The sequence below is a fragment of the Aethalodelphis obliquidens genome, unplaced genomic scaffold (genome assembly GCF_003676395.1).
Source record: "Aethalodelphis obliquidens isolate GAN/ISIS:26980383/991018 unplaced genomic scaffold, ASM367639v1 scaffold19, whole genome shotgun sequence".
NCBI lineage: Eukaryota > Metazoa > Chordata > Mammalia > Artiodactyla > Delphinidae > Aethalodelphis > Aethalodelphis obliquidens.
The window spans coordinates 6,296,463-6,312,788 of NW_020837963.1; the positions used below are offsets into that span (position 1 = coordinate 6,296,463).

The following is a 16,326-nucleotide window of genomic DNA, read 5'->3' on the forward strand; positions in this document are numbered from 1 at the left end:
ACAGCCAGTTTCTAAATCCAAACCATACCCAGTAACCCCCTGTTTATAGACCTACTGGTCCTCACTGACCATGGCAGAGAGCCACCATCACACATATTAACTGAGAACAGGGGTAGGGGCTGGAGGGGTTGGAGGAGAGGACAGCCCAGGCATGGGGACTCTGTAAACTGGTGCCAGAGAGCCAAGGCACACGTGCGAAAAGGTCAGGTGCCCAGGCAGAGTGGCGCCTAGAAATTTCCATAGGGAAATAATTAATGGGAGGCTGAAGCCAGGTTCACATTCTAAAGACATCAGTGATTCAGTCTGCCAAGTCTAAACAATATATAAACTGATTAAATTATTCTAATTCATATACTTTCAGAAATAGACTTCCAAGATGTTTGAGTCTTGGGTAGAAGTTACCAACTGCACGGCTACACTGTTTAAGGGTCTAATGTACTGAAATCGTTAGCAGTGGCTTTTTCTGTGAAAAATCTGTTAACTTCTAAGGTCAGGAGCATGTATCAGAACCACAGGAGGAAATTTGAAATCGGATTCAATTATAAGAGTATCTTAAAACGTAAGCCCCTTTCTCTTGCTTCAATCAGAAAAGCTATGCCTTTTTTTTTAATTTGACATATTAAAGGATTTATAACTTAAGAACAAAAAAGGAAAACTTTTGTTCAAGGCAGATTTTAATCTACACTGGCACTGTGCTATAATTTGGGAACAACCAAGGTTTAGTCTGGAGAATCTGAACTTTATTTTAAAAGTTATGTTTTAGGGTTTCCCTGGTGGCGCAGTGGTTGAGAGTCCACCTGCCGATGCAGGGGACACGGGCTCGTGCCCCGGTCCGGGAGGATCCCACATGCCGTGGAGCAGCTGGGCCCGTGAGCCATGGCCGCTGAGCCTGCGCGTCCGGAGCCTGTGCTCTGCAACGGGAGAGGCCACAACAGTGAGAGGCCCGCGTACCAAAAAAAAAAAAAAAAAAAGTTGTTTTAATTGTAGGTCCCTGCTATTGAGACCGCATTTGGAAGTGGTAGGGTCCCTGGGATGGAGAAGAAGATGAGTTTGTTGGGACTTTAGGGAGGAGGGGCAGGCTTTACATTCTATACAGAATTTGTATGATAAACTCAGTAAACGTACAGAGACATCTAATTTGACCACAGGACTGAAAGACGGACAGGCACCATGTCCAACCTCAGGCTGCAGGCAGTAGTTAAAGACCAGGACAAGGGGGCTGGGCCAGACACGGACCTCCTTGTCCCAGGAGTGTCCCAGCTGTAAATTAACCCCAAGTCCCAATGAAAAGTAGTTACCAAGTTCCTGTTTGAAAAAGGATTCATGCAAAGGAACACATTTCTGAGTGAGAGGAAAAAAAAATTTTTTTTTAATTGACTAACTCCAGTTCTGCTATTAGAGTGACTGGAAAGTCTATTTACCAGATGACCAACCAGTAATAGAAGTACTACAATTCATCTTAGGGCAGCCCTCAGAAACACGATCCACCTGGGCCTTTCTAAAAATTTACTCCCTTCAGTCTTGAAAACACTTAGATAAAACCTTCAAACAAACCAAGTACTTCCCTGATACTACTTGTCACTTATTTCAAAGTGTCCACAGGTACTGGCTTTCGTGTTCTCTGCTATTCAAGTCTATATATAGACTTTAAAAGCCTGAGGCAGATCTATTTGAAAAGGGATTAAAAGAAGTATGAAAACACTTTTTAAAGACCACTTGACAGTTTAAGAAAAATGTCAGTTACAGGTATATACATAGCTGTTACCTTGGAAATCACACCTATTCATTTCCATTTATATGAACATAAAATATCTTTTCTTTAAAACAGACATGTGAAACTAAAATAAGACACACTATAATAACCATTTGATTGGAATCTCTTGTCTAGAATCTTATCTTTAAAAGCTACGGCTGTAAACAAAATAACAAACACATTTTCTTTTCAATCAATTCTTTTACATGGTAAATGCTACCCTCTGGGGGGAAAAAATATCAAACTTTTAGGTAAGAAATATTCTGTTTAAAGGGGTTTTGAAGAGGATTTGGAGGAAAAGTCTCAGTACTTCATTTGTTTAAAGAAGGAAAGGGGGACCTTCCTGGACTGCAGAGAATGATTATATTGCTTTACTGACTAAAGTTCTCTCTTACATAGTTACCTATTTATTCTAAATGTTGGTAGAGGTGTTTTAACTACCAGTACAAACTGATTTTAAACAGGAAGCATTCCAAAAACACTTAAAAGCAAATGTTATATAGTATGTTGACTCAAAGGTTATTATATAAAAAATAAATTAAAATTTAAAGCAAATGCGTTTGCTCCAAATGAAATGTGTGTATAACCTGTAAGGAAGCTAGCAGCACGGAAAGCAATGGAACACATGCATTGTCACCCTTGATGAGCTGAAGTTGAGGGAGAACAGAGATGGGGGGAGATGGAGTTTGGGCCTTGTTGGAGCTACTCCATCCTGACTCCTGGACCTCCGGGATTGTCATGGTCCAGGGTAGGCAGCTTTGGGCTAATATGGTCTACTTGGCCTCTGGACCACATTGGTCTCGAGATCCCTTCCGCTAGGATGGCGTGGAGAGATGGCATCAGGGCTGCCTGCCTAGGCCCAGCGTGGCCCTCACTGCCCAGCACCTGCTGGCATAAACTCTGGACCCACTGCCTATCTGTCTAACTTACACTCAGCACTGCCCCAGAAGAGGAAATCTCCAGAAGAAAAAAATTCTCCTTTCGAGATTATTTTTTCAGATTGATAAAATATTGCTTTTTACAATAAACACTAAGAAGGAAAACCCTCCACCTTTAGCATCTAAAACAAATCAGTCTGTTAACCTGAAATCATGTTTTAAAGAGGCATCTCTTAAGTCTCTATTTATAGCTCTCTGACAGCTGAGAAAGCAATTAGCTATATTATAGCCTCTTAGGCAATGTAACTGGCTTTACTAATTACATTCTCATTAACACCGTTTTATCTCGCTGCTCTTAGTGGGAGCTCTTCAAACATCCTTTTGGCTGATAGGGTATATGGTAGTCTTCCATCCCATACTGCTTAATTTTTCACAGTAATTTGTTAATTTCTTATCAGGAATGCCACACAAAAGAAAAAAGCTAATAGGTCTCCCCCCAGATAAAAATACTTTAAGTAAAACTATGGGTTTACCTACAGGATCTAAGATCTAGCTATGCTTAATGAGAAGAAAACCAATAAAAAAATTGGGCATTAACTGGATACCATAGGCTTGCATCTTTCCAGGTCTTTATTTTTCTCTCTGCTTTTAAGTGCACCTTAGAAACATAAACCTTGTGGGACTACTGTGAAAAAAAATTAAAGAAAACGATAGAGGCTCATTTTAAACTATGGGTTTTAAAAATGCCACAATGACAGATGTCGCCAGAGGTGTCCATCTGTCCAAATGATTTAAAGCACATTTCTGATCACTCTGATTCGTAGCTGCAGTCTGTGGAAATCCCATCTGTAGGTTTATAGTGACCTAGTGTCGATCTCTGCTTTCCCTCCTCTGGGATGTCTGAAATGGGTCCAGGGTGGAGAGTTCTCAGCGTTCCCTCCTCCTGCTGGGGTCTGGTGGGCCTAGAAGCCTCTCTCAGTTCATCTCTGAGTACTGCTGGTCACCATCACAGCACCTCTGAGAGTTTGCTGGGATGGGGGTGCAAGGGTCTGACAACAAGGTCATTGGTTCTTTAGAAATGTTAGCTGGTGAAGGGGGAGGCTAGAGTTGTGGCAGGTGGACAGGGAACAGAAAGGAGTTGGTACCATTTAAGAGTAGATCACAGACCTATTTTACACTCCAACTTAGCAATACCTCTAGACTTTTGAAGTGCATATTCTTTGAACTGTCAAATCCATTTCTAAACTTTTACAGACATAACTATACAAGTAAGCAAAGATATATGTAAAGGGCATTCCATGCAGTATTAGTTGAATTAGCAAAATACCAATAGCTGTTTAAAAAAAGAAAAGAAGTGGATATGTACTCATGTGGAAAGATGGCCAAGATACAATGGTAAGTGAAAAATTAGAGAGGACAATGTATAATGCAATTCATTTCAATCTTTTTTTGTGTGTGTGTGGCTGTGTTGGGTCTTAGGTGCTGCGTGCGGGCTTTCTCTAGTTGTGGTGAGCGGGGGCTACACTTCGTTGCAGTGCGCGGGCTTCTCACTGCAGTGGCTTCTTTTTGTTGCGGAGCACGGGCTCTAGGCGCATGGGCTTCAGCAGTTGTGGCTCGCGGGCTCTAGAGCGCAGCCTCAGTAGTTGTGGCACATGGGCTTAGTTGCTCCGCGTCACGTGGGATCTTCCCGGACCAGGGATCAAACCCGTGTGCCCTGTATTGGCGGGCGGATCCTTATCCACTGCGCCACCAGGGAAGTCCCCATTTCAATCTTAAAAAGATGTACCAGTATGTTTGTATCATCAGAATGGGAATTCATCAAAAGGGAGGTCAGGAATGGGAGAGAGTACTTTCATTTTACATATTTCTATACTATGTGAATTTTTATAAGCCTACATTTCATTTCTAATAAAAACTCAATCTACAATGATACCCCTATTTAGAAAAGAGCTAACATGGCAGGCCTGAGACTGCCATCCTAGAAAGGCCTGCTTACAAGGTTGACCCTTGGCTGGCATCTGGAAATGCGGATTTTGAGAGGGTTTTCAGCAGTCCCTGATAAGAATGGTTTATTGAGCCTAAACTGTTTATGCAAACAATATGGTTTATGCTGAATGAACATGCTTTCCTTCTGGGAGTCTGGAATTTCGGTATGTGCTAGGCAAAGGGTGCCCACGTCACTGACTTTCAGTAGGGAACACTAAATGCCCAGGCTCAGGTGAGCTGCTCTGGTAGACAGGTCACAGGCATCATCACAACTCAGTGCTGTGGGAATTAAGTATATTCAGTGCGACTCCAGCGGAAAAGGGCTCTGGAAGCTTGCACCTGGTTTCCCCTGGACTTCACCCCATGCACCTTCTCCCTTTGCTGCTTCGCTTTGTATCCTTTTGCTGTAATAAATCATAGCCATGAGGACTACAATATGCTGAGTTCTGTGAGTCTTCCTAGCAAATGGTTCAATTTGGGGGTGACCTTGGGGACTCCCAGCACATTCCTATTACTCTTTTCCATAGAACCTTCTTCTTGACCTTCACAGCATTACCAAAATTTTTGATTAAACTCTATATCTTTTCACTAGACTGTAAGTTCTGTGAGGTTAACTACATACATTTGTTACTACTACATACCACACAAATATTCAATAAAGTTTGTTAAATAAAAATAAGAAAAAAAATCTCACTGACTAATAACAGACGATCTGCTGGAGAGAGAGTGTGAGAGATTCCCTTCTAGACTCTGGGATCCCTAAGAGACACTCAAATTAAGACAAAAATTAATGGCAGAACCAGAGGCTGCATGCCCCTCACTTGTGCTCCCACCTGAAAGGAGAAACTTGTAACAAAAGTTTCTCAGCCCTCTAAGGCCAGTGTCACAGTAACAGGAGGTCACAGGCGTCTAACTTCTAAGACGCACACAGTGAGGACACGTGCTCCTCAGGGCTCAAACCATCCACTTCTACTCTCTCCCTGTGGCTTTTCTCCCATTCCCCACCTCCCTTGCAAAGAATGGAAAAAGTCACGTCAACCACCATGGACTAGAGGGCTGGACACCCGGCAAGCCGAGGGGTTAATCTTGCACTGACATGCACATTTACCCAAAGCAAATTTGTCTTAGTGACGACTAATTCCCTGATGCTCCAGATATCGGGAGACGGCATGGGGCCGGGGTCTGCCCCGGGCCGCCCACATCGCTGGTACTGACTCAAATCTTCTCTAAAACCCTGGCCTCGGGGCCACATGATTTACTTGGCTTTAGGTGCCTGGGTCCATTTTGCGGGGTGTATTTTCTCCATTCCATCATCTCACCCTAACTGCATTCATCTAAAGCTTATCACAAAGAGAAATTAATCTGCCATTTCTAGTGTTATCAGGCCTCTGCAGTGAGTTCAGTACCATGTGGTCTGGTAGAAAGCCTCCTAAATCCTAGAGAGTCCTTTTCTGGGTTCCCTCTGAAAGGCTGAAGCCAGCAATGGCACCTGCATCGGCGGGGTGGCTTTCTGTAACAGCGGGGCTCACGCTCCCTGCACCCCGACCCCAACCAAACCTCCTCTCTTTTCAGGTACTGTATGCTTGTTTTTCTGCCCACTCACAGCCCACTAGAATGTAAACACCTAGAGAGTAGAATCTATCTTATTCACCTTTGTACACGGTGCATTTAGGGGCAGTGTCTCACAAGGTATGTGCTTAACAAATATTTGTTTAGGTGAATCAGTGCCTTGTTCCCTCTACCTGTAGAATGGACACAATATTGGCTATCTTTTTGTCATGCTCGTGAGAAGGAAATAACTGGAATTCTGGAGGTAACAGAAAGTAACATTCCAAAATTGTAGATTTAAGTGTCCCTTGAATCCTATTATTCCATTTAAGTTTCTGGCCATAGGGAAGTTCCACAGACTGCTGAGCAGAAATTAAACGCACAGATACTAGGATTTGAAGGGGTTTCAGTACTTTTACAACTGCACGTAGGAGGCGGAGGACAAATGACCCGATGAATGCCAGCAATGTTTTCACAGTTGTACCTACCATCGTCTCTCCGATTGTCACTTCTCCTGTTCCCCCCGCTCCCCTGTCCTTCCATTAGCTGGCATCTTTCCCAGTCACCTCTGCCATCCCTTGCTTTCTTCCCTCCATCAGGCCGTTCTCAAATGCTCAGACTGAAATAACCTACAGACCCCTCACCTCCCCCTGCCCCACACCTCTGCCTCGGCCCCTCCAGAGTGGGGACGGCACCAACCACACCCTGTCTGGCTCTGGCCGTGGACACTCCGCCTCTGTTTCCCTGCTTCCGACGCTCTTTACCTTGCTGGCCTTCAGAATGTTGATCTGCTCTTCGTACACCGTGTCTCTGTTTTTCTCCAGAAAACTATCTGAAAGGTACTCCACCTGGAGCCACGGCAGGAAACAGAAACGGTAGTTAGTGCTCCAGCCTGACCCGGGACCCTCAGCAGCTTCTCCAGTAGTTTCAGCTCATCCACAGCGTTTTCTGAAAAGAGCTGTGCGTACATGGGAAACCCACAGATGTTCTCATCCAAACTGCAAACCCAAGATGTGATCAGGGTTTACATAGAGGGAGTTGAATATTCATTTTGCGGAAAACCAAACTGTTTTTAAAAAGGAGCTCCTGGAAGATGGCCTTTAATAGAAGGCTTCCTTTGGGTGCTCTAAATGCAGCTGGTCAGCCTCACCCCAGATCAACTGAATTAGAACTTGCCTTTGAGCAATACCCCAGGTGACCTGCACACACATGAAAACTTGAGAAGCGCTGGGCTAGCACACACAGAACACAACCCACATAGAGAAATTCTAAGTTTATGCCAGCTGCCAGGAAAGGAGCCACGTGAAGAAGAATCACTCTTTCTGCTTCTCTCTCAGGCTCCAGGAGAGTAGACAAGGCCCCACCCAAGAGACTCCAGGCCCTCCGAATTCAAAGGTCAGCTCCCTCTTAGCCCAGGAACCCCGAGTCCACCTTGGACAGGGCTCACGGAGCACCGGGCCCACCACGAGGAGACCCACCTTATCTGCAAAGTGGACGACAATGAAGGCCGTGTTGGACATGCGGGGTTTCTGGAAGTGCTGGCTGCCGGAGTGCCGGTCGTAGAGCTTCTGAGCCCAGTTCTGGTCAGTTCCTTTGGGGACCTGTGGATCCACAAAATCAGGTGCTTTGTGAAGAGGGAAAAGGAAGCCAAGAGTCAAGGCAGAGTGATGGAGTCCGCCAGGAAGCTGACCTCATGAGGCTGGATTCAGCTCTGAGACCTGGATCCTAGCTAGACGTGGAAAGCAGATTCAACCGTGAACACCTGGGACCCCACATGGAATCCCTCAACATGCCCTGTACGCTGGCACCCTGAAGGGGTGCGCTGAGCCTCAAAGAGCCTGCTGTCTGGCAGACGCTGGAAGAGTTGGGAGAGGAAGAGGGTGGAGGCCAAGGTCACAGGAGTAGAATCATAACCCACAGGATGAATCTGAAGATGCTTCTTTGCCCTGGTGGGGCCAGTGACTTCAGGGTCATGAGCACACCACATCCGCCTCCAGTGCCAAGTTCCCGCTCACTCAGGTCAAGTCCTGCAGCAGGAAAGCCCACTGTCTCTCTCTAGGGCCATCTGGATACCAGCGTCCAGGCTCAGCTCAAGTCTGTCCTTTTCTCTGGAGCCTTTCCTGACCACCCTTGATCTCGCTTTGGAATTCTTCCAATTTAGCTCTTACATATGCACTGCCTAATATTGTTCATCATTTGTTTTTTGTGTATTGTCTTCTCTCTATAAACTGTAAAGTAAGTTTGTTGGGTTCAGGAAGTATGACTTACTGTTTTTTTTCCTGTCCCTCAAAGAACTTAAAATTGGATTCCAGGGCTTCCCTGGTGGCGCAGTGGTTGGGAGTCCGCCTGCCGATGCAGGGGACACGGGTTCGTGTCCCGGTCCGGGAGGATCCCACATGCCGCGGAGCGGCTGGGCCCGCGAGCCATGGCCGCTGAGCCTGCGCGTCCGGAGCCTGTGCTCCGCAACGGGAGAGGCCACAGCAGTGGGAGGCCCGCGCACCGCAAAAAAAAACAAAAAAAAAAACTGGATCCCAGCCATGCACTGGGTGCTAAGTACCTGGTGATTGAGCTACTCAGTACTAACCTCTACCTCCCGCAAATTTAAAGTTAGAGATTTACTACATTAATAATGCGGAAGGGCAGCCTCTTTTAATGTCTTCAGAGGTGGCTCCAGAAGTGAAAAAGCATCGTGCTTTGTTGAAAGCACAACACGAAGTCACTGTAACCACCACTCAGATTATCAAGAAAGATGGTGCCTCTGCTGATGGGAAGGTGCTCCCCACCACCTGTCATCCCTGAGCATCGCTGCACACGCACCTTCCTCAGCTATGGGCCACCAACTGCCTTTTGCCCTTTTCATTAGTTTAGATTGTATATTTGGATCAGGCAGGGTTGAAGGTGACCCTTGAACTAGCCATTTAAAAAGGGCTTTGTTTAGTAAATTAATAATACCTCTGCCATAAGAAAAATGCTTACACACTTGAGAAGAAATTTCTCAAATACTTTGTAAGCAAACAGATTTTTCTCAGTATCCAACTTGGTGTAACTAGGATTGAATATCCAGTGCTAAGTGCCACAGGATTTTTAAGGAAACTCCTTCTTGAAGGAGACTATTAATTGTGTTGGGCAGACAAAATAAAATCTATTTAATTGAGCATTTAAAAATATATTGTTTTATATTTGTCTCCAAGCATCCCGTGTTTAGAAACACCAGGTACGGGGGGAAGCAAGAGGGCAGCCTGGCGGAGCTGTCAGGAGGCGAGGCTGGAGAACAGGAACACAATGGACCCAGCACTGGCAGAACCGGGCAAGACAGAACAGAAAGGGTAGGGCTATGATGAGAAGCCCCACCTGGTCAACACTTGTATTTGCCAGAATCAAAATCGTCTTGTCTTGACAATGAAATTGGACTTCTGTTAGCAGACTCCATAATTCCACATAGTCTCTAATTCAGACTTGCATAAATCAATGAGTAAGGGAGGCCGGGAATCAAGGTCATAGGTATACATATTTCCTGACAAGGGTCAGTCTCTCTTCTCACCCCCACCCTTGACTAAAAATAAGGGCCAGCAGGAATTCACAACCATTAAGAATCTCAGATAATAATCAAAGCAAATGCCCAAAGAACTTACTGCCAGGCAGTTCTCTATACATTTTCGATGTATTAACTATTCAATCCTCGCAATAATCCCATGAGCTAGGTACTATGGCTGTATACATTTTACAGATGAAGAAACTGAGACAGAGAGGTTAGGTAACTTGCCCAAGGTCACACAGCTGGGAAATAGCAGAACTGGGGTTCAAACCAGGACAGGCTCTAGAGCATGTGTTCCTCACTGTCATGCTTTCCTGCCTGACAAGAGAGTTTTAAAGGTAACCACAAAGGCACGGTTAGGCAGGATGTAGTTATTTCCAAAAATCCTTCCAAAAAGTAGATTTAGAACAGGCGTAAGAGACAGAAAGCAAATTTTGTATTTTGATAAAAGCTACAATAGATTGTGGTTATCAGTAGGTCTGGAATATGCAGCAAATCAAATCCTTTAAGACAGAATCTGCCAGCAGCTTCATGCAAGCTTCCTTACTCTCCTCCCCAAAGGCACTGGACCAGGAGCCTGGACCCCAGCTCTGTCCTCATCTAGGTGGGTACTGTCCCTCAGAGGGCAAGTCCCCCTGACCTGCTCTGTTGGCCACTGGTCACAGCAAAAAGTGAAGGCCCGGGTCCCAGACAGGCAAATCTCCAGAGATAGGAAGTAGACTAGTGGCTGCCTAGGGCTGTGGGGGAATGGAGAGTGACTGCTAAGGGGTTTCTTTAGGGGACGATGAAAATGTTCTAAAATTGATTGTGGTGGTGACGGCTGCATGACTCTGAATATACTAAAAAACACTGAATTGTGTATTTTAAACAGGTGAATTGTATGGTTCACTAATTCTATCTTAATAAAGCTGTTAAAAATGCATTAAACCTGACTTTACTCTTTGTTATTGAAATAAAACAGAGAAAACATGGGGGTGGGGGGAGGGGAATGAAAGTCCTCAGACTTACTAAGCCCCTCAACAGCTTGGGGTATAAACCCTGTGGCCCAGGACAACTTTTCACCAAGGTGCTCCTGGAACCTTGTCGGAAACCGTACTCTCTCTTGAAGATGTCTGGCTGCCATCACTGGCCTGGGACATCGTCAGGGGCCAAAGCCTGCCCCAGCCCAACAGTTGACAAGAGCTGACTGATAAGGACCCCAAAGCCAGTTATTCCATCTCCGCTCCTTGTCCCGTTTTCCGGGGCCACTGCCACGACGGCCGCCTCCCTGGTCACTATCTCACTCCATCCCATATCTCCGTGGGCTCCCTGATGCCCTCTCAAGTGACCCTGCCCCCATCAACCCCGAATCCTCCTGCGATAGCTGGGGCCTCCAGGACTCTGCTGTCCTAACAGCTCTGGGTGGAGGTGGCTCCTTCCTCCCCACCTGGCAGCCATCTTCTCCAAGGCCAGTTCCGGGCCTTCACTTATTCACCCTCACAAAACAGCCTTTCCGCGTGCTCAGCAAGACGCTAATTCTAGAGCAACTCAACGACCCATCCTGTCCCTTCCCACACCTGGGTGGCTGGCTAAGATCACATGTCAGCTCCTCTTCCCTTAATCGACTCCTGCTGTTAAGTTAATATAATTTAGTATTGCCGCCAGAAAATAAAACCAAATTTCACTGTGAGCGTCACTGCCATGGATTAAGACACTGTGCCCAGATTGAAGGGGAGAGTTGACTCCGACGACTCCCACATCTCACTTTATGGTCTCTGACCTCAGTAAACACATCTCTGCACTCGGTATTGTTCGTCCCTGTTTGTAGGACACCTTGTCCCCTCCTCCTCTGTTCTCTTCAGCTTCTAACCCTGCTGCGTCTTAGCAGATGCCTCGTTTCCTCCCTCATAGGGAAGCCAGCTGTCAAGCAGGAAACTTCAAATTCCTGCTCTACATCCAGAAACTCAGCTGCATCCACAGCCCTTCGATCCTTTGGGCCCTTCTCACGGAAGGGAGTGCTTCTTCCCCTAGCCGGCATCCTGCACACGCACCCCTGCCTCCTGGAGACCTGGATCCACCCAGCTTCCCTCTCCCGGAAGCTTCTCCCACCTCTCCTCTCTCTCACCTCCTCCTTTTCACAGTTAAGCTTCCGGAAAGGCATTCAGACTTGCCATGTCCACGGCCTCACCTCCTATTCTCTCCTCAAGTTACTGAAATCAGGCTTCTGCCCAGACAACTTCCTTGAAACTGCTCTAAGCAACAACTCGCTGCCAGATGCAGGGCCTCCGAGGCCCTCACCACTGCTGCCCTCCCTCCTCAGCCCCTCTGCTCCTCGCCTAGAGCCCTCGGCATCTCCTCCCGGCTGGACAAGCGCAGCACTGCCAGGGCACTGCTGACTCCAGTCTCTCTGCAGCTTACGTTTCACACAGTTGCCAGGGAGACCTGTCGAAAAGTGAGTCACATCTGATCACATCTCTCCCCCGCTTCACACCCTTCCACCCCCAGAGCCTCCAGAGTCAAGTCCAAACGCCTTCGCCGGGCAGGCAAGGCCGAGCCTCATACTCTTGGACAGTTCCTCCTCCCGCCCTCGCCTGCCACCACCATGGGCTCTCTCTGGACAGATAGGACCATTTCATATTCTGTGAACGTGACATTCCCTTTGCTCAGAACCCCTCTCCCCCCATGTGACCCCTGCTTACACAGCTGCCCCGGGCACGCTTTCCCCCTGAAACTTTCTTCTCAGTGTTTCCATTTCCCTGTCATCCGGGGAGATGATCTCAGTGCTTGCTCGACCCCCTCTGATGTGTGTTGAAGGGAACATGGGGTTCGCAGGGTGGATGAATGCGGGAAAGGCACTGCCCCCGCCTCCACCACAGGCTTCAAAGCTGCGCACAAGCCGTAGCCTCTGGGGTGACGTCCTAGGAAACCACAAGCCCTTGGTCTTGATCCACAGTAAACTCTCATGAGAGCAGCCTTGCCCAGGTCAGGAAACCGAAGGGTATTGATCTCCCCGTCTGCAGGCTGCCTTCCGTCTACTGCCTCAACAATAATACATTAATTAGGAAGGTCCGTCCTCGTTGGCTCCGCAGGCTGGGTTCCATGAAACAGAATCCTAGTCAACAGGGCAGAGCTTGCCTCCCCGACCCAGGCCTTCCTTCGTGGGTCCCTAACACAGTCTCCACAACCTGAGACGGTGTCTGTACCTTCATTCACTACAATTGCTTCCAGGGGTCAAAGTATCATTTTCACAAAATTCCTGCTAAAATGCAAGTATGTGATTTATGAGGAAACACGCACTGACATCTCAAATCCTATCAGCCCTAAGCAGTTTGTTCCTCCAAGAGGGAGGGACTGATGACCGAGACATGGGGAGGGCAGGGAACTCGGGGTCTGAATTCGGCGTAGACACACTTATGTCCACAGCAGCCTTAGCGCTGGGGGAGGAGAGTTTTGTTACGAGCAGCCCGGAAACTATCGTTTTCCACAAGCAAACACCCTCTCCCCTGGCCGTGGTTACTGAGGAGCAGCTGCAGTTTGCGGCTCAGTCTGGGTCTGACGATAAATTCATGACTGTAGGGAAGCTCTCCCACCCGGAGCAATCCGAGCACTTTGCTGTCCTGGTCCCCACGCCTCCTCTGCAGCTTCCGGCACCCAGCACAGGCTGAGGAGACCCACCCTGCGTGCTGCCCCTTTCAGTCCATGGCTACCCCGTCTCCACGTTTCTCATTCAAACCTCAGCCCACTGGTCCCGCCTGCCACTAGGTGTCTTCTCCAGGAGAAGTGATTTTCCCGACGGCTGCTTCTTACTTCATGTGGCTTCGTGGCCGGTCGCATGGGGGTCGCAGAACCCACTTCTTCACAGCACGATCTCCTGATTCTTTCTCACCCTGCAGAGTGTATCTGAGGCAGCTCCACATCCAACAGGATGGCTCCCGAGAGACGCAAGCTGCCCAGGTGTGACCAATTCCATGGGGATTCCCTAACCTGCTTAGGTCAGAGCCATGGGTGCTGCTAGAAGGGTGCAGCAGGCTGCCCTGTTTTCTAAAGTCAGATTTACAGTATGATTTCCAAACAGCAAAATGCACCCTCTGTAAGTGTACAGTTTCATGACTTGACAAAAGTAATAACTGTTGGTTAAAACTCCATCTGTTACTAGAAGCTGAATCAGATTATGCTGAATGACCCTGGATTCCCAGAGCGGTTAAACCTGGTGGAAGATGGCGACCACACTGTGGGGTTTTGTTTTATTCCTTAATTTGGTGTTCAGCTTGCCTCCCCTGCTATACTTGTGACTGGCGGCTAGTGAGTTTGAAAGTGTCGCATTCACAGTACTACCCCCAATCCAACGGGACACTCTAGTCCCCACCAGCTTGACTAGCAAGAAACCCAGGCTTATCCTCAGACCTTCCCTTCTAAGGAGCCGCGGGGATGGGGAAGCAAGGACCTAACAGAACTGCCGGGGCTGCGTGCAGCTCAGCACTCTTTCTGACTTGGTGTGCCCTGCCCTTGAGGTCACTCGGCTGTCACTCCACTGCCCCTGCTGGGCTCTGGTCCCTGCCCACAGCCCTCTGCGGGCCCCTCGCCCTCACTCAGGCCAAGCTCTTCCCCAGCACCATCCTGTCCCTCTTCACCCTTTGCTGGCCGGCAGGGAGATCCCTGCCTCCACTCCTGAGGGTTTGCCCCTCAAGACCAGACATACAGTAGGGGCATCATACATTCTGGGTGTCTGGCAGGAGTTTGAGTTGGATACAGTCTTCGACTTAAATCACCTAATTTTACAAATCCAAACAGAAGGCACCACAGAGCATGAGGCAGAGACCATCCCTATAAACACAGCCGGATTTTACTTCCCCTTAGCTTCTTGAAAGTAATATAGGCAGTGTGCATTCTGTACGAAGACTGAACAGAAAAGTCTGGGGACCCCTACTGCCCCGGGAATACCCAAGGCTTCAAAGTCGAGGGATTTGGGGAAGTTACTTTCAAAACTGCTGAATACTTGCACCTTGGTCCTCCCTGCAACCACTGCCTACTTTTCGGCTGCACTGCTAAGCACTCCTCCACCACTCCCGGAACCACCTGCTGCCCGTCCCAGTGCTGCACTGAGTGCCCCCCACTCCCTCACCCAGAGGCCTGGGTCCCACTCTCTGGACAGCAGTCTGAGGTCTCCCACCTTGCACTGGGACCCGTGTTCCCACCGCTGTGACCTGACATTCCTGGGACACGTTCCCTAGGGTAGTGGCACCTCTGAGAACCTCAAACTGTGAGCCAAAACAAACGCACAGGTAGCCTGGATTGCCTGCCAAAGGCAGGAGAAATCAGGGACAACTGATTAGACAGCTGCTGAATTCACAGACTCAGTCACCCTGAGGCACTGGGCTGTTCCTATGAGAGGTGTGTGTAAGGCGCAAGGAGAGGCCAGGCCCCTGGGGCCGTGGTTTTGGTGTAGTCAGCGCTTCAGCACAGAGCCAGGTAGAGCAATGCAGAACAAGCCGCCTGCCTCAGAGCCCTGTATGACCTTGGACTTCACAACTGGGTAGGGGAAAGAAGAGCTGGAGCCCTCCTGGAGCCAGGGCCTGGGGGGCTGCGCTGGCTCAGCGGCCAGAACGGGACCGAGGACATGGGTTGGGGGTGTGGAGCTGGGGAAGGTTATGGAGAGGATCACAGAGGGTCACATGGGGGAGGGGAGCGTGTTCCCCGAGGGTCAGAAGGGAGCTATTGGCCAAGAATATGAGTGAGTGGTGAACACCGGGAGGGGAGACTGGAAGGCCTGGGCTGTGACTTCTGTCATTGAGCCAGTGCCACTCGAGGCAGGGACAACTTCTTATCACCTTTACCACAACCTCACAGGTGGAGCAAGACAAGGCTCACCTCTGCCACACTGAGGAATTACCTGTTCCTGAACCTGACTCCAGATGAAGTCTCCAGCTTTGAAAATGTGCTGAAAACCATCAGATAAAAATGTGGGGGGGAGGACCTTCAAGACGGCAAAGGAGTAAGACGTGAAGATGAGCTTCCTCCCCACAAATACATCAGAACTACACCTACATGTGGAACAACTCCTACAGAACACCTACTGAACGCTGGCAGGGGAACTCAGATTTCCAAAAAGGCAAGAAAATCCCCACGTAACTGGGTAGGGCAAAAGGAAAAAGGAAAAAAAAAAAAAGAGACAAAGGAAAAAAGAGACAGGACCTGCCCTTCTGGGAGGGAGCTGGGAAGGAGGAAAAGGTCCCACACACTAGGAAGCCCCCTCACTGGCAGGGCTGGGGGAAGCTTTGGAGCCACGGAGGAGAGCGCAACAACAGGGGTGCAGAGGGCAAAGCGGAGAGATTCCCACACAGAGGATCGGTGCCGACCAGCACTCACCAGCCCGAGAGGCTTGTCTGCTCACCCGCCGGGGCGGGCGGGGCTGGGAGCTGAGGCTCGGGCTTCAGTCGGAGTGCAGGGAGAGGACTGGGGTTGGCGGCGTGAACACAGCCTGAAGGGGTCAGTGTGCCACAGCTAGCCGGGAGGGAGTCCAGGAAAAAACCTGGGCCTGCTGGACAGCAAGAATCCACTGTGGCGGGCTGCGGGAGAAGAGGGGTAGGCCCACCAGAGGAGCTTCCTGCTCTGTGCGCCCACAGACGGCAGGGCAACGCCTACACAAG

At 48.7% G+C, this 16,326-nt stretch overlaps 1 protein-coding gene across 4 annotated transcripts in view; it reads right to left on the bottom strand.

Annotated features, from left to right (window-relative positions):
* The window catches only part of MYO5B (myosin VB), a 385,273-nt gene that overhangs the window by 93,419 nt on the left and 275,528 nt on the right, over positions 1 to 16,326 (bottom strand). For all 4 annotated transcript variants that reach the window (XM_027118483.1, XM_027118480.1, XM_027118481.1 and 1 more), the window contains 2 exons: positions 7,644 to 7,766; positions 6,930 to 7,013 (listed from right to left, as the gene is read on the bottom strand). In XM_027118483.1, coding sequence (XP_026974284.1) covers positions 6,930 to 7,013; positions 7,644 to 7,766 — 207 coding nt within the window. The remainder of the gene's footprint in view (positions 1 to 6,929; positions 7,014 to 7,643; positions 7,767 to 16,326) is intronic.